The sequence below is a fragment of the Pseudophryne corroboree genome, chromosome 3 (assembly GCF_028390025.1).
Source record: "Pseudophryne corroboree isolate aPseCor3 chromosome 3, aPseCor3.hap2, whole genome shotgun sequence".
Taxonomy (NCBI): domain Eukaryota; kingdom Metazoa; phylum Chordata; class Amphibia; order Anura; family Myobatrachidae; genus Pseudophryne; species Pseudophryne corroboree.
Window position 1 is genome coordinate 465,017,606 of NC_086446.1, and position 18,860 is coordinate 465,036,465.

The following is an 18,860-nucleotide window of genomic DNA, read 5'->3' on the forward strand; positions in this document are numbered from 1 at the left end:
AGGGGTCAGATAAATATCCTTAGATCTTCTGAGCATGTTTAGACAAGCGCCCATATATAAGAACATGAAAGCATCTAAGTTTGGGGAACAGAAGGATGGAAAACTAACAGGAAATATAGATGGGAAGAGGAAGTATTCATGTGCTAAGAGGGTACTGTAAATGTCTGAGTAAAATGTGGCTCTTGCATGACAAAAGAATGTGGTGTCTTCCTTTTTTGTTTATTAAAATTAGGCTTGCCATAATATCCCCTTAATCCGGGATTCCTATGGTTTTCACAGGTTCTGTGGCTGATTCAAACCAGATGAAATGCAGGCTTGAATTTAGCCAGACATAGAACCTGTGTAAATCATAGATTAAATGGATATTATGGCAACCCTAATTAAAATAAGCCCTTGCCAACTGTACTTTACACACAATTGGATAGGGAACATGTTTTGCCTTTATAAACCATAAGGGTGTCTTTAAATATTAAGCAGACATTTGTTATGTTTATTTGGCCTGATCCAGAAATGTACACAAGCCAGATATACTTTACAGTTGACCAATTAGTGGTGGCCGACAGAGGCGTCTAGGTCACACTGCACATGTGCCGCAATGGTCATGCAAATGTGTGGGTGGTAATGGGGGAGTGGCAGCAAAATGTAGGTGTGTCATGTTTACGGGGCGTGTTACTGCTTGCGACTGCGATCATGAAATCTTGCACAAAGTACAAATGTCTCAGATGACACAATGTTTGCCTGATATCTTTGTGCACAAGCAGAGGATCAGAGACGCCAATTAAGGGCACCTCTATACAACTCCCAGTGGCTGCGACATTAGCAGATTTTGCACAGCCACTGCGCTACTGCAAATGCATTTGCGTACATCTATGAATCAGAGTAGATCAGCAGCAGCTGCAGCCACTAGTGCTGACTACCTTGTGCAGGGGGAACCGCTAAGCAGACCTATACATACGTGTGTAGATGTATATAATATATGTGCTGGCAGTACATTCAGATTGGCAGGAGCGTTGTATACCACAGCTGCTATGCAGAACCCAGGGCTTAGCATTAGGCTTCCCTCTCCTAAGCCCACCCCCAGACTCCTGGGAAACTAGCCAATGAGAGTCTGAGGGCAGGCTTAGGAGAGTGAAGACTAATGCTGAGTCCCGGGTTCTGCACGGCAGTTGTGGTATGCAGCGCTGTTGCCGATCTGTATGCACTGCCAGCCCAATATATTACATACATCTACACAAGTATGTTTATATGTGCTTAGCACCCCCTCCTTCCCCCTTCCCTGCAAAAGGTAGTCGGCACAGGAGTACATTATTTTTTGGCTGAATCTGTATTGGGGAAGGGCAGTCAGAAAATGAGGAAAGAGGCAGGAAAACAACTGCTCTGGTTTTGTTTCGATATTACTGTTTATTACTGATAAAACTGTTTTAACATTGGGCCAAATGAAGCATCCACTTATCTCAGTACAATTTAGAATACTTGCACACAGACTACTTGAGTGCTAGTCCATATATATTATGACGCACAAATGTTCTTTTCTCCAGGCATGCGGATTCTTGTCACGTTGCTGCTGGACACGTTGCCAATGTTGGGCAATGTCCTCCTACTTTGCTTCTTTGTCTTCTTCATTTTTGGGATTGTGGGGGTGCAGCTTTGGGCTGGTCTGCTACGAAACCGCTGCTTCCTCCCAGAAAATTTCAGCCTGTAAGTTGAAAACAAAACTGAATAGAGTGTAAGAATAAGTCTAAATGTAATATGTTGTAATCGATCGTTGACTCTTAAATATCTAGGTGTGCATATGACTGTTGTCTCATTTGGTGTCATATTTCAGCAGATCATATGGGCTTTTAAGGGAAGTGTAGTAACTAGTTTACTGGCCCATAGTGTACAGCATCCAAAAACATATCATAGGACACATACCAAACATTCTCTTCTTATGAGTGGTGGAGCCAGCCAGGCACACAGGAATAGGGAGAGTGCCTTTGTTTTCAGGAGTTCTCATTTCAGATTGTGCCAAAAAGAAACTTCTGAGTCACAACTAGTTACTATAAGATCCATACACATTTTATATTTCCAAAACTGTTATACAGTGTAAATTACACCCAATGTATCTGCATAATTCTAACGGAGTAAAACAAGGGGCTAGACATAATAAGTAGCAGCTTTTTCAAGGCGCAGATCCTTGGTAGGTTTGACCCCAAAATGTAAAATGGCAATCCTATTAAATACACAACTAGACATGATCTGCATTTAATATTATTGCTGTTTTCCAGTTTGGTTTTAAATCCGCCGCTTAGTAAATTTAAAGTAGCCCAAGATCTATGTGATATATTTTTTAAGACATTAAAAGAAAAGTGAAATCTATTTTGCCCCAAGCTGTTCTCCTAGTCAGGTGGTTTCCAACCTCGGTCCTCAAGTACCCCCAAAAGTTCATGTTTTCCAGGTCGCCTCACAAAATTGCTAGTAAAATAATTTGCTCCACCTGTGGGTCTTTCAAAATGTGTCAGTGAGCAATGAATACACATGTGTACCTGCTAGATGACCTGGAAAACATGAACTGTTGGGGATACTTAAGGACCGAGTTTGGGAACCGCTGTTCTGGTCATTTACTAGAATCCAACGTCTGGGTCTTTCATTGTGGATAATTGCACGGAGAAATGTAAAAATGAAGCTATCAGTTTTAAAAGGCTGTAAATGGACCTACTGGGGTGACTGTAATGTCTTCTGTACAAAGTCTCCTGGATGACTGTACTTAACACCCCAAAAGATGTTAAAGGCAGGCTAACTAGAAATAGACTTTCTTTGGCTCCAAGGGGTATATTTACTAAAGTTCAAGTTTTCAGAATTGGAGATGTTGCCCATAGCAAATAATCAGCACCTTCTAGAAGATAATAGCTAAAATCTGATTGGTTGCTATGGGCAACATCTGCACTTCTGAAAACCCGCAGTTTAGTAAATATACCACTAAGTTAGACAACTTGTATTATGATGTTATTACAGTCATTTGCTTCTCAACACAATCTTTAATGTGCCTTTCGCAGTCCTGTTTGCCTGGAATTGGAACGGTACTATCAGACTGAGAATGAGGATGAGAATCCTTTCATCTGCTCACAAGCCAGAGAAAACGGCATGCGGTATTGTCGCAGTGTCCCTACACGAAGGGAAGAAGGACTTGAGTGTACACTGGATTATAATTTTTATAATAACACCAGCAATACTTCATGTGTCAACTGGAATCAGTATTATACAAACTGTTCAGCTGGGGAACATAACCCCTTCAAAGGTGCTATCAATTTTGATAATATAGGGTATGCTTGGATTGCAATTTTTCAGGTAAGAATTTATATATATTTTATGCATTACAATATATGATATTCCTTTTTTTTCTTGAAAATGTATAGAAAATATCACATACTGCTACATGCAGTGATCTCCCGATCACCCAAAGAGTCTGTATATAAAAATAGAACAATCACCAACAAATGTCACACATCTATAGCTGTATACAAGGACAGTGACAGCTCCTGGATCGCTCAATTGTACTCTGTGGATATTCTTTGTGAATGTGACTAGTAATAGCTCAGACTACTGTACACTTGTGTGAGCTATTTGTTTCCTACACAACTGTGGCAACACATCTGCAACATTGGCTGCATGATTACAAATGTACCCTTATTTTATTTTACTACCTACCTGAAGCCCACTGACCACTGCAGAACACAATTACCGTTTTCTGTAATTATTAACACCATTACCTGTCCGGGTGTAGAAATACACAGGCAATACAATATTATCTCAGTCTGTTTCTTCCAGTCATGGTGCATGCTGCATACTGTAATTTATTTGTTTTCTTATTAGCACCATCCTTAGACAAATATTCAAAACCGTTCTGAAATATAATCACCGATTCACAAATAAAGATCTGATGCAAAGGTGAAGGCAAATTGGCCATATAAGCGCCAGTCCTGTTTGTGTACATAGAAATAAATACATATATCTGCCATTACTGTACATAAACTATACAGAGATCTTCACTGTGACCAATGTCAGTAATTTCCGTCCAATTCAGAGAGCAAACATGTGGCCTTTATACAGAGAGCATTTGTACAGAGAGCATTATCATTACCACAAATCAAAAACACAGTGCTTAATTATTAGCGGTTACTATTTAATGCAAACTCTCTTTTTAGACAACTATACAATACAAATTCTCACATTTCTGGTTATTGTGGTGGCACAGTGCAGACCCATGGCATATCTGGTGAATTTTTAATGCCAACCATATCAGATCTCTAGCTTTTAATTCTAACCTACCTGCTCTTATCCTTTGATGGCTCTGTTATATAGATCCCAGATATATGCTGGTTTTATAATGCAGACAAACTATCCTCAAATTTCCGTCAGTGACAAGAATCAGTTCCCATCTCTGTGCACTGGGATTGGTGGAAAGTTCCACACATCTGCTAATCAGTTTCTGGGGACCTCTTGACTCTATGTTTGTTCGATTACTAGCACCATCCAGCAATCAGATTGCTTGTAACTGTTAACTGGGTTTGACAACTTAATAACTGTGGGTCTGCAGCTGGCAGCAATGAGGCAGGTTCTTCAGCTGCTCCTGACGGACGTTTGTTGCAGTCATGAACTGCCAGGGTGCAGGCAGCCTGGCTCAAAGTTATACCTGTCTAGGTGAACAAATGCTCCTTGCTCTACGGCCCAGCTTGTTCATGAACATGGAGTTATTTTGGATGTAATTTCTTGCGATATGGCACCATTACACTCTGCTGTTTTTGTTCAAGACATTAGATGTTGTAACACTTAATCTAATATTTTAACCGCCCAAACCAAACTATAAACTTCAGACTCTTTTATGGGGGTTGCCAAAAGCAGGAAAGCAATAGTACATCAAGCTCCACAACAGTGACGAGGGTGTGTTAGAGATTATTTGAGCAGGAGTACAGAAAAAGCAGGAAATACTCTATTAAGGGATTGATATTCAACATATGGTACAGTTTGTAGACGGCTGCATGATATTTACCCATCACTGGCAAGAGTGGTGTTGAAGAGTGGATATATATTAGTAAGAAGGTAACTGTATTCCCCGCTAGAACTGACGTCCTTAAAACTGGGACTACAAACCTTTTTTCAAAATCCAACATTGCTCACTAGAAACAGTAGTTTCTTCACTGCTGTAAGACTAATCGTAGATATCAGTATTGCACTGCTGCATAGGAAAAACTCTAAGTGCCTAAAACAAAAAGATGAGTCATATAAAAAATGAACACGGCACTTTTAAAAGTTAGCAGTTATTTGCGGGATATCCCCTGATCGGCATCAGCGTTATATACTACAGCTGCCATGAAGAATCCAGGCATTAGGCTTCCCTCTCCTAAGCCCACCCCCAGCTTCTCATTGGCTAGTTTCACAGTCTGGGCTGGCTTAGGAGATGGAAGCGCCGCTTCTGATCTGGATACACTGCTTGCACATATATTACATAGATCTACACATGTATGTTTATATGTGCTCAGGGAGGCTGCTGAACACATATAAACATACATGTGTAGATCTATGTAATATATGTGCAAGCAGTGTATCCAGATCAGAAGCGGCGCTTCCATCTCCTAAGCCAGCCCAGACTGTGAAACTAGCCAATGAGAAGCTGGGGGTGGGCTTAGGAGAGGGAGGCAGGGAGCACCACCTGATTTTTGGGAGCCTCCCAGCCAATCCAGGAGAGTAGGCAAGTGTGGGCAATGTATAGTATACTAATAGAGTCAAATTATCATGCCTGACTAGTATCAGAGCCAGATTTACACACACATACTGTATATGAATCCGAGGCTTCATGAGGCTTTATATACAGGTGCAGCTGTATATACTGCTATTGAGTTTTGATCAGAGATGTGTGGACAAGGTAGGCAGAGGAGGCACTGCCTCACATGTCATACTCCAGTATACGTGAGAGTTTTGACTATCAAAATGATTAGAATAATACCAAGAAGATATTTATAATATTTTCTTTGTATTTTTCATATAATTTTTATATTCGAAACTCTGGAGTATACTGGAGTATGAAAGGAGAGGCTCTGCATCACCTGACCGCACATTGCTGCTGCGCACATATCAGCCAATTACTGTAGCCCCATCATCTCTGTAGAGTATAACATGGCTGACATGAAAAAGAGCAGCATTTCAACTTTGGGATTTGGTAATTCAGTCCTAGAAATATCACAATGCAAATTTAGGTTCAAGTTGCTAATTTTCAGACCAAATTTTGACAGCAGCTAATCAAATTTTAGGGGATTCCTACATTTCCATCATTTATTGTGCAAGATATATCAATACCTTTGATTATTAATATATTACATAACAAACCCATGATATAACAGTTGTCTATATCCCCTTAATTAACTAATGCATATAGGAAAATGTAATTTCCTTTAACCATAAAACGCAGAAACATACCGCAGGATATAGTTGATCTGAACAGTGAATACACATAAAAGGGTTCATCTGGAGGAATGCTTATGCATTTAATATGCTAAGTGTAAAGCAATTTTTTTCGGACTCTAGATCTCAAGTATCAGGCATCCTAGCAGCTGTTAAAGCAATAAAGGCTCTATATAACGAATCGTATACCTGGCTGGTAAATAGAAATGTCTGTAGCTGAGAGTATATTTGAAAAAATTAAAAGATGCAAAGCTATTTGTACACAAAACGCAGGCGTCTCCATTACACACGTTTGCATTATATGGTAAGCCACTCACGGGTGCTCTTGCTGATAGTGTAGACTTAACTATTTAGGGTCACTCATTTATATATTTTTTTAAATTGAGAGCCAACTCACCTAGGGGAACCCCACAGCTTCCATCATGTCAGTAGGCGCTCCCTGCCAGCTACTGATCTTATGCATTCCCTTCCTGTATTGTTGGCATGGAGTACAGTATGAGTGCTTATCTTTATATCAATTACATCCTAAGCATTTAAACAACATTTTGAATTGAATACAATAATATTACAATTGAAACTCAAACTCTAATGCCCTCTAGTATCATGTTTGTTCAATGGTTAAACTTTTTCAGTCATTCCCTAAAGTAAGTCCCTTGAACTTTAGAATCAAGGTGTGTAAAATATTACACTCATTCCCTTAGGCTGGGATGCAGTACAATATTTGTTAATAGTCTCTGGAACCATGGCATACAGTACACATGCATCCAACTGTAAAACACCAACATTTGTACCCGATATACATTAAACAGAGGCTCAAGTAGACATTTTACCGCCTTGTAAACACTTGTAGTAGTGCACATGTTGCACCGCCTTAGTTACGACCCTGTACCAACCTAAGAATGGCTGGAGCACCAGAACTTAAACAGGTAATCAGATTTCAGCAAAGGGGTATCAACAAACACCCTATATACTTTCCAGAATGTATTCCAAGCAAAGAAGCCCCAAAACAAATTTTAGGATTTGTTTTCAGTCACAGAAATAAATCAAATGTCCTAATTAAAAGCCTATTACCCCACCTAAATTCATCTTTCTCCATCCTGTATTCCTTTCTTGAACCGGTTTGTCAGTGAAGTCGCATCAAAACTGTCTGCTAAGGGGCCAATTTCACTTACAAACAACTCAAGGCCAATATGAAGAATCTTATCTTATTATTGCATGGGTCATAACATAGACCTGTGTCCCAGTAGGGCTGCACTGGGAAGATGGCTGGCAGCCATAGCGGCACTCACAATAGTCTGGCATAGTTATGGCCCTGATATTAAACTTGTAAGTGTTTTTAGTTAGGTCCCACAATAGTATCCAGATAGCATACAGGCTTAACAGTGATAGTAATAAATGCTTAAGTCACATTACCCTACATATATCATGTATATATAATGTTATATAGTTTAATATACACAAGAGATAATATTTTTTTCTGATATTCATTTAATAATTATTACTAAAGCTGTTTTTTCAACATAAAATGTGCAAACACAAATACCAAATGCAAATACAAATGAAATTACATTATATTAAACTGAATAACATTAAAAAAAAATTGTCCCCTTTTAATATGAAATATGCATCTTTCATGCTGTAATGGTAATGTCAAATAAATGACCACAAAATTATATTTACAGTATATGCTAAGCAGCTGACTGGTGGCACTTAAGGACTTTCAGCAGTAAATTCTGCACGGGAACAAAGGATTCCAACATTTCAGTTCAGTTCAAAAGAACTTTCCTCAGGGGCATACATAATAAACAAACTTACCCTATAGACCTTCACTTGGGTGACTTGATAACGACATTGCTAGCTTCCAATCAGAGCTCAACAACATCATCAGTTTGCCTTGGCCACCTGACATCAACCCATCAATCATGCCACATCGACCAAGTCAGTATCCTGACAAAGGGGGGCCCACAAGTGATAGTCATCTTGACATGTTTATCTGCATCTGTGTCCAGGTCTACTCAAGCCACAATTACTGACTGAATACAACCTTACTCAGCCTACACTTGTACATACTTGCACTTCACCTTTCTGCCAAAATGTAGATTCATTTGTCTTACAAAGACAGTTCTAACAATACTTGATTTTGTCATTGTCCTGTTTCTGCTAATCTTGCAGTAGGTTTTGGTTGCTGAGTTACTCATAAATTCCAAAGAGAGTTATTTATAAACTACAAATACCTTTTTGTGATGTCACAACAACCAACTTTTGTGCAGTTGCCCCAAATTTTACAGGGGGTTAATTACATACAGTAGATGAGTGGCTGTAGGTAGTGCATCTGTTAAGGCGCTAATGTTTGCACTGTCTTATAGGAGGAGCAGTGAGGATTGTGGGCATCCTTGGCTGGGAACAGACTAGACACATGTAGTGTATCTACTGTACATTCCCTGCAAATGTAAGAATTCAATTCGAGAAAAGTGGGCACATTGACAGCGGACTTCCCTGTATAAAGGTTTTTTTTTACCCAAATATACGTCCAAGATTGGATCTCACCCTGTACCTTCCAGGTCAAGGAAAGCACATTTTTAGGTTTACAGTAACCAATATGATAGACCTTCAAATGGAGGAAAGTGACAATACAATAAATGCAGTTACAGTGTTCCCTCATTCTCATGATTACTTTAAGCTATAACTGATCCTAACCAGAGAAATCATTTAGGAGAAAATTAAATGACAGTAATATTGATGGGTCCTAAAATTTAAAAGGCTAGACTTTGTATTCATGTTTTACTCTTTAAAGCATGAACTTTATATGGTGCATCCTCAAATTTACAGTTTGGCATAAATCGTGTACAAACATTGGGATTGAGTATGCAATTCAGTTTGGATAAGGAGGCCCTCTTGTGTGCACAAATAGACATTGCAGGTCCACACTTTTACTGGATGTATATTACCCTTAACATTAGAGAGTTCAACCCCACATAAAAATTGGCCAATTGGTCATGTCAGCCCTTATGATATTATAGTGAATAATCTCCAGGTTCACTCTGGCAGTATACATCGGGTTTTGGTTATAGATTCTATATAACATTAAAATAAAGACCCATCTATAACCAAGTGAATTTTACAGTGAAATTATAAAATGACCACTGTTAACTAGATCATTCCACTCTTCCCCTGCCTTCTCACTTAAGGTTTATATACACACTGCAAGATTCACTAATCAATAGTAATAAAGTTTATTTTCAAGTGGTGAAGCACCATGTGTTGCACCTCTGGAACAGGCAATATAACAGCTCTTACAAGAGCAGAAAAGGAAAGAGATCCTTATTGCGCTTATATTAGGTAGCAGCCTTCAGTCCCACAAGCAAAACCTTCACCGTGGTTTTAACAAAAGACCATAAACCAAAAAGTGGTGAGACCAGGTGGCGCAACCTTAACACATCTAGAACTGTATAGTCGAATTGGCTTACACAAATGGAATACCAGAATAATCCCAATTCCAAACTGGATGATAATATACTATAAAAATAACAAAAAAACACAAAACATAAGTGTATTCCGCTTGAACGAAGGTGTGATTTTATTAGTCAATGGTCCCACTCACATATCACAGCTGATAAATTTGCATGTAGTAATCAGAATCTCATTGTGGCTGGTTCAACTTCATAAATATGTTACACACACATTTACCGTAGGAAGCTTGAAATAGAGAATAATAATAGTGCAATATCGTCTGTGTGTATGATTAAAAGAATTTTTAATATAAGACACACTCACAAACATAGATTTAAAACCAGCATGTAGCAAAAGACATCAAGGACAATCAGGAAACCGCAGCAGGCAGCATAGAGATATAGTCACCCAAAGTCCCGGTCACTAAAGGTGTCCCCACACTGTTAGATACGTCCTCCTGATCCTCGGTCAATGCCACACACATAGGTCCCCAGGCTTAAGCACTTTCAGAAGAAGAATATTTTTATAGTATATTATCATCCAGTTTGGAATTGGGATTATTCTGGTATTCCATTTGTGTAAGCCAATTCGACTATACAGTTCTAGATGTGTTAAGGTTGTGCCACCTGGTCTCACCACTTATTGGTTTAAGCTCTTACAAGAGCTCCCTGCATCTCGCAACCGAATTGTCGAAATTTGAGGAACGTTAAAGGAGGACACACCTGTAGAACACCTTTGGGATATTTTACTTTCAATTCATCTTATTTAAAATCGTGCATAGGTTAATTTTTTTCTTTATAGATTTTTTAAACAGCTATTGAGAAAATATCAACTTTAATCTCGTGTAACTTGCGACCTCTGGTTCATTCAGTGTCCACCTTATACTGGGACCTGTTGAGACAGTTATGTGAAGTATCTCACTCTTTCTGCTGTTGCCTAAATATGTTGCTTTTGGTAATAGATTTTTTTTAATTGAAAATAATGATATTATTTTCACGAGCAAGGCTGGGATCAGACAACCAGGATAGGAGCTATGGCCAGAGCCGGCCCTAACCATTATGATGCCCTAGGCAAGATTTTGGCTGGTGCCCCCTAGCACCACCGCTGGTTCTGCCTCTGACCTTGCACCTCTTTCCCAGCACCATCACCCCTCACCCATAGCAGTCCTTGTACCCCCTATATTTTAAATAGGAACAGTTCGCACATTTGACGCACAGCCCAAAAAGGGGCATCTTCTTGCTGGGAAGGGGCATGGCCACACAATAGTAACCCCAATTCCAATTACGCCACACAGTGCTGCAACTTTATTCACATTTTATCTTCCGATAGTGTCCATAATTCATATTACATCCCACAGTAGTATCACTTTACCTTATAAACGTTACTCCTCACAGTAGAGCCCCTTATTCACATTACATCACACTGAATTGCTCCTTATTCACATTACACCACACCTTATTGCTCTTTATTCAAATTAGATGACACAGTAGTGCCCTTTCTATATGCAACGCCACATAGTAGAGCACCTTATACACATAATGCCACACATTAGTAATGCATTTATACACAATTCCACACAGTAATGCCCCTTACACATATGAGACACACTAATGTCCTTATAAACATAATGCACCTTACACATTATGACAACCTTTATTAATGCCCTTTTACACATAATGTCCCTTACACATATGCCGCACATTATTAATGCCCTTATACAGATAATGACACACATAGTGCCCCCTACACATTTGCTGCACATTATTAGTGCCCCTATACACATAATGACACACATACAGTAGTACCCTGTTACAGATATGCCGCACATTATTAATGCCCTTATACACATAATGACACACATAGTGGCCCTTTACACATATGTTGCACGTTATTAAAGCATTTTTACATGACACACATAATGCTCCTTACACATATTCTGAACATTACTGCACAACCAACCCACTCACATGCACACAGCACTCACACTTCCACTAACACTGTGACCTCTGCCTCTGCTTGGATACAGATGTGTCCTTACAAATCTTGCATCAATGCTAACGTCGGGCACCTTTTTTTATGAAAATGCATCTTATTTGCATAGCTATGTGGCTAGGATGCACAAGCAGCTTCTGCTGATTAAAATGATATGCAGCATGCCAATATACTGTGTGAGACTGTGGCTGTATCTGCATATGAAATGCTACATACAGAATGTAGGCATGTTGCATATCATTTTAATCAGCAGAAGCTGATGATGCCCCTAGGCACACTAAATGCCCTAGGCATTTGCCTAGTTTGCATATACCTATGGCCGGCTCTGGCTATGGCCAGTACAGCAGAATCAATGTGGCGGTGGTGGTGGTGGTGGTGGTGGTGGTGGTAGGATACACATTGAGTCACTGTGACAGCAAGCATAGATATATATATATGGAATAATGGAGTTCCTTAATGCGCTCTTGTTGTAAAATAATTGCCTTATAAAAATACTGGCGTTTTGAGTTAATTATTCTGTATCAGACAGTTTATTCACCAATACTCTTTTTAGGCGGCTTCAACACAGGAAAAAAAATCCCTTGCCGTTAAGGATCAATACGGAGATAGATACATAAAACATAAATCTCTGTGGAGTGCTCTTATTTGACAGATTAAACAAATATTTCTCTAATAATGATTCTTCTACATATGTATATAAAGAGAGGATGACCTTATATATACCTCACACATGTATACATCCATATGTTAAAAACACACATCTTTTTATTATTTAAACAGCATAATCCAAAGTTACATGTGTGATTAAAAAAAAATTACAATACAATGTTGGTCATTAGATAAATTATTTGTTCAAACTGTACGTTAAGAAAAAAATATAATAAATTTTTTTCTTAAAGTACAATTTGAACAAATAATTGTTTATCCAATGACCAACATTGTATTGTAAAAAAATGTGATCACAAATGTAACTTTGGATTATGCTGTTTTAATAATAAAAAGATGTGTGTTTTTAACATATGGGCGCATACATGTGTGAGGTACATATAAGATCATCCTCTCTTTATATACCTATGTAGGAGAATCATTATTAGACAAAAATTTGTTTAATCTATCAAATAAGAGCGCTCCACGGGGATTTATGTTTTATGTGTATATCTATATATATATATATATATATATATACCGCAACTACCACCTGGGTGGAAGGTGCACTCACGCCCAGAAATCAGTCTCTGAATTCACTTGTAAATTCAATATAATTTTATTCAGGTTCACTGTTGATGCCGTTTTTCATCGACGTTTCGGTCCATGTGAGGACCTTTATCAAGATTGGCACTTAAAACACCTATACAATCAGAAACAATTAAAATTAATATGTATAAGAAACCAGATTATTCAACACCAGCACCACCAGTGCCTCCCAGGCCCTATGGACTGTCACCAAAACAGCAAAATCGTGCTTTAAAAAATATCTCAATCCATGTGTGATTTAGAGACGCCTCCACCCTTAGATATCACCTTACACTGAGTAAATAGTCTTTCTCAACAAGTAGTTACCTGGACAACATACCAGATCACACTGATGTACTAGATAGCTTTTTCAACATAGTGAAGATGCTGCAAGAAATGATAACCTATTAGGTAAATTACAAATAACTAAATGGTATAAGGCAAACACCTAAGGCCACCCATTGAAAATCATACCTAGTCATTTATAGGAACAGCACATGGCAGCTGAAGGCTCAAAGCATATTTCAAACACTAAATCTGTAATTAAAAGGCAAAAAAGAAATGATCACCAACCATAGTCCAATGTCAGAGAGTAGCTGCAGGAGAACCATACTCACTGTTCAAGTGTCCAGAGCCAAATGAGAGCTGCATGTAGTTCAGCCTCAGCTGACAGCTATTTAAGGATCAACCACAGGAAGTGCCAATTAGAAAAATTAACATAGACTAAACCACGCTTCAAAAGATTGCTGCTCAGAGATCACAACCAGACCCACTGAGTAAATACTACAAAGCCTACAAGACAGGCTAATGATGTATCGCTAGGATAAGCGACTTAAATATGGGAAAATTTTGTAGTTTAACGTGGCAAAAGCCGGAGACGCGTCTTTTGCGTTCCACCGGCAGGAAGTCCCTGCGTTCCACTCAGCGGAAGTACCGCTACTCTGCGTTCCACCGGCGGGAAGTCCCTGCGTTCCACTCGAAGGAGAAGCCGTTGCTCGGCTCACCAACGGACTACATACTCATAGAAAAAATGTGTAACTAGATGAGGGGTGCTCACAAATGGCGAACATCCACCCGGGTTAGAAGTTCAATAATCCAGTCCGCACATAACTTGAGAGAACGTGGGGATCACAACTACTATCCGCTTAGCCGGAAGTGACATCATACACTATACTGGGCTAGCCCATGTGGAGGCTGTCAATCACCAGAAACGTCACGTATATGTCAATAAGAAAATAGGATAATAAGAGGGCCCCAGATCCAATGACCACACTCACCCAATACATCTAAACCGACATACATCTAGTCAATAGAACATATTGAATACTACATTAGTTTAATATTATAGCAAAAAAGTTTTAGTGATAATAGGTGGTCAAGGGTACAGGGGGTGGTGCGATCATTGGATTCAATGAGCCCTCATGACATGTCAAGGACCTGGGATGGCTCCGGGAAACATAAAAAACATATAAAACATAAGTAAAGACACATAAATAGATGCCCTTACTTTCTTAATCACTATACATAGAAAAAACATACATAAAAAACATAAAACATAAAACATAAAAACACAAGTTCAGACCCACTCCTTATATGATAATCATATCAAAATGCCCTTCGTCCTCAAAACACAAGACATCTTCAATAGAATCCAACATCCGAAAAGGAATTGGACTCTAAAGAAAAATGTTAAGGGGGTTGGCCTCATTGAGGCCCCTTGGAGACACCGTGTTGAGTTTGTGTATCCAAAAACTTTCCCTCTGTTTGAGCAATAGGGTACGATCACCTCCACTTGTGGGTGGAGGTACCCAATCGATAAGCTGGCACTTCAGGGCAGATACTTGGTGTCTAGCTGACACGAAATGTCGTGCTACGGGTTTATCAGAAGAACCCACATTAAGGGCCGTATGTATAGATGACCGATGGTTGGCCATCCGGTCGCGAAAAGGACGCGTCGTCAATCCGACATAACATAACCCACATGGGCATTTTAGAAGATAAATAACGTGGTCCAATCGACAGTGTAGATGATACCTGATAAATATTTTTTTCCCTGTGTGGGGATGATACAAAAAGAAACCAGTGATCATAGATCTGCACGTAGTGCACCCCCCACAGGAAAAGCTGCCAGGTTTGGCCTGCATAAGCTGGATGTGGGACTTGTTCTGTTCGGGGAATGTCGTGGGTCTCATTAACAATTGTTTTAGGTTAGCCCCTCGTTTATATGCAACCATGGGAGCTGGTGTTTTTAGGAACGGCAAATTGCTGTCAGTGGCTATTATTGGCCAATGTTTCCGTAGGGCTTTTCTAGTGGCATTTGTAGAACTATCAAACTGAGTGGAACAGATCATACGATTATTGCGAGTAGCATTTCTAACCTGTTGTCCGTTAAAAATGCTATTCGCTTTATTGAGGCAACGTGTAAGAATACCTCTAGAGTACCCTCGCTCAAGAAAGCGAGAAGTAATTTCAGTACATTGCTGGTCTTTGAGTGTTGGGTTGGAATTGATCCTAATAGCTCTGAGATACTGGGATATGGGCAATCCCTCTTTAAGAGCTGGGGGATGGTGGCTATTTGCGTACAGCGTCAGATTGCGATCCGTAGGTTTACGGTACATGGAGGTGTCCAGTCGATCACCAGTTCTGGTGATGCTGACATCCAGGAAATTGATATTAGTGGCAGATATAGAGTATGTGAACTTGATGGGACTATCTAATGCATTCAATTGGTTCACCATGTCAAGAAATTCAGACTCTGTGCCTTCCCAAAGCAAAAAGACGTCATCGATGAACCGTTTAAAGAAAGCAATCTTGTGCCCATATCTAGGCAGCAAATGAGTATTTTCATAATGCGCCATGAACAAATTTGCGTAAGCGGGGGCCAAATTAGACCCCATCGCAGTTCCGGCAATTTGGAGAAAATAATCATTTTTATACATAAAGTGGTTGCACGTCAGAACCAGTGAGGTCAATTCCAACACCCCTCATCTAGTTACACATTTTTTCTATGAGTATGTAGTCCGTTGGTGAGCCGAGCAACGGCTTCTCCTTCGAGTGGAACGCAGGGACTTCCCGCCGGTGGAACGCAGAGTAGCGGTACTTCCGCTGAGTGGAACGCAGGGACTTCCTGCCGGTGGAACGCAAAAGACGCGTCTCCGGCTTTTGCCACGTTAAACTACAAAATTTTCCCATATTTAAGTCGCTTATCCTAGCGATACATCATTAGCCTGTCTTGTAGGCTTTGTAGTATTTACTCAGTGGGTCTGGTTGTGATCTCTGAGCAGCAATCTTTTGAAGCGTGGTTTAGTCTATGTTAATTTTTCTAATTGGCACTTCCTGTGGTTGATCCTTAAATAGCTGTCAGCTGAGGCTGAACTACATGCAGCTCTCATTTGGCTCTGGACACTTGAACAGTGAGTATGGTTCTCCTGCAGCTACTCTCTGACATTGGACTATGGTTGGTGATCATTTCTTTTTTGCCTTTTAATTACAGATTTAGTGTTTGAAATATGCTTTGAGCCTTCAGCTGCCATGTGCTGTTCCTATAAATGACTAGGTATGATTTTCAATGGGTGGCCTTAGGTGTTTGCCTTATACCATTTAGTTATTTGTAATTTACCTAATAGGTTATCATTTCTTGCAGCATCTTCACTATGTTGAAAAAGCTATCTAGTACATCAGTGTGATCTGGTATGTTGTCCAGGTAACTACTTGTTGAGAAAGAATATTTACTCAGTGTAAGGTGATATCTAAGGGTGGAGGCGTCTCTAAATCACACATGGATTGAGATATTTTTTAAAGCACGATTTTGCTGTTTTGGTGACAGTCCATAGGGCCTGGGAGGCACTGGTGGTGCTGGTGTTGAATAATCTGGTTTCTTATACATATTAATTTTAATTGTTTCTGATTGTATAGGTGTTTTAAGTGCCAATCTTGATAAAGGTCCTCACATGGACCGAAACGTCGATGAAAAACGGCATCAACAGTGAACCTGAATAAAATGATATTGAATTTACAAGTGAATTCAGAGACTGATTTCTGGGCGTGAGTGCACCTTCCACCCAGGTGGTAGTTGCGGTATATTGGTGGCCTCTTTGGTCATTAGGAGCACCCGCCGTCGTTACCATATATTGATGAGAGTGCAGGACTTTCCAAGGATATGTTTGTTTGAACTACTATTTGCAGTTCTTACTTCCTGACACCCATCCAGCACACCGGATTGGACTTCTTCACCGATCACCACCATTACATCCGGGAATCTTATATGTTCTGTTTGTCGTTTCATGTTTAGTATGTCACTAGTTTAACCATAACCCTTGTTCAAATTTTCAGTCAATTAGTGTTATGACTCAAAGTGGGGTATATTTGTTGGACGATGGCCTACTGGTTCAAGCCGAGACTGGTATAGTTTCGTTTACTGACGAGGATACTGAAAAACTATTATTCGATAAATTAGAGTTTGAGGCCTTACCAGCTGAAACTCCTGTGGATTTATTTTACAAAGTGCTTAAACACAAACAAAGAGAGGTTGATTTGACTTTACATGGTCAATTTTTGTCGGAATACCTCAGGAGAAAGCAAATCCCCTGAGGTTTCCGTATCTCAAATGTTCCAACATTGGGAAGAAACAACCCTGTCTTCTGCAGCCGGTGGTGTGGAGTATTGAACAAATGTTCGCTTGACCTCATGACCTTGGTAGTGGAGGAAGTTGGCATTGAGTTAAAGAAATTGTCAACTGAAGTAGATATCACCATCAAGTCCCACACCGCCGTGCTGCAGAATGACAAGACCCAGAATTGGATCGAACGCCTACAGACACAGGTGGACAACTATAAGCGTGATCTAATTTCTTTCAAACGGAAGAAATTGTCCACTGTAACCAACGATTACCAAACTCATACAGTATATCGCTGGTTACTTGGAAATAATACTAGTGAACGTCAGAATAGACAATACACTAGACGAAGGGCCCAACCATTCGCCCATGATTTTGCTTCCTCCGCCTCTACCTCAGATACTGATTATTACGAAGGAAATAATGACTCTACTCGTTTTTTAGATCGAGGAGGAGAGGCTTCCTCCACCCGCTCCAGGGTACTAAGAAGCGGCACAGACCGCACCCGAGGAGAGGGGGGTACCAAGAGAAGAGGGAGGAGGAGACAATAAGTAACAATGTCTTTAACCTATCTAGTGTAGAATTGAGTCCAGCTGAAACTAAACTCCTTGCACGAGGTTTATCTTTCGTTCCTACGTGCAGAATTAATTCATTTAAAAAAACAATAGATCAGTATAAATTTGGCCGTTCCCTCCATTTGCGGGAGTTCTTTGCTAATAAACCCACTAATAAAGAGAAATCAGAATTCAGGCCTAAATCGACATTCGATCCTCCATCCTCTAACCCTAGCATCAAAACCTATTTACGGTTAGTCCAAAGAGACTCCGAGATCTCGCCTCCTAAAAAAATGTTTGATAATCTTTCCACAGCTGAGAGGAAAGCACTTAAAACACTAAGAGATTCTCCTAATATAGTCACCCGTCCCGCGGATAAGGGAGGAGCAATAGTCGTCCAAGATTGGACAGACTATGACATTGAGATCAACCGACAATTATCAGATGATATGACCTACCAGAAATTAACCACCAATCCGGTTCCCAAAATTAAATCTAGGATCGACCAATTTCTGAAGTTAGGTTTTGAGCAGGGGTATATTAGTGAGGACCTATTAAATTATCTGACTACTAATTCA

The 18,860-nt window shown here is 39.7% G+C and overlaps 1 protein-coding gene and 2 long non-coding RNA genes across 6 annotated transcripts in view; 2 read left to right on the forward strand and 1 right to left on the reverse strand.

The window, feature by feature from the left end:
* Positions 1 to 18,860, forward strand: part of CACNA1G (calcium voltage-gated channel subunit alpha1 G) — a 281,486-nt gene that overhangs the window by 67,615 nt on the left and 195,011 nt on the right. For all 4 annotated transcript variants that reach the window (XM_063960705.1, XM_063960707.1, XM_063960706.1 and 1 more), the window contains exons 4-5: positions 1,539 to 1,698; positions 3,036 to 3,327. In XM_063960705.1, coding sequence (XP_063816775.1) covers positions 1,539 to 1,698; positions 3,036 to 3,327 — 452 coding nt within the window. The remainder of the gene's footprint in view (positions 1 to 1,538; positions 1,699 to 3,035; positions 3,328 to 18,860) is intronic.
* Positions 13,126 to 13,650, reverse strand: LOC135057906 (uncharacterized). The gene is made up of 3 exons (XR_010244450.1): positions 13,588 to 13,650; positions 13,441 to 13,500; positions 13,126 to 13,228 (listed from the first exon to the last, which is right to left on the reverse strand). It is a non-coding gene; the product is annotated as an uncharacterized LOC135057906 (long non-coding RNA).
* LOC135057907 (uncharacterized) lies at positions 16,607 to 17,111 on the forward strand. Its single transcript, XR_010244451.1, has 3 exons — positions 16,607 to 16,669; positions 16,757 to 16,816; positions 17,029 to 17,111. It is a non-coding gene; the product is annotated as an uncharacterized LOC135057907 (long non-coding RNA).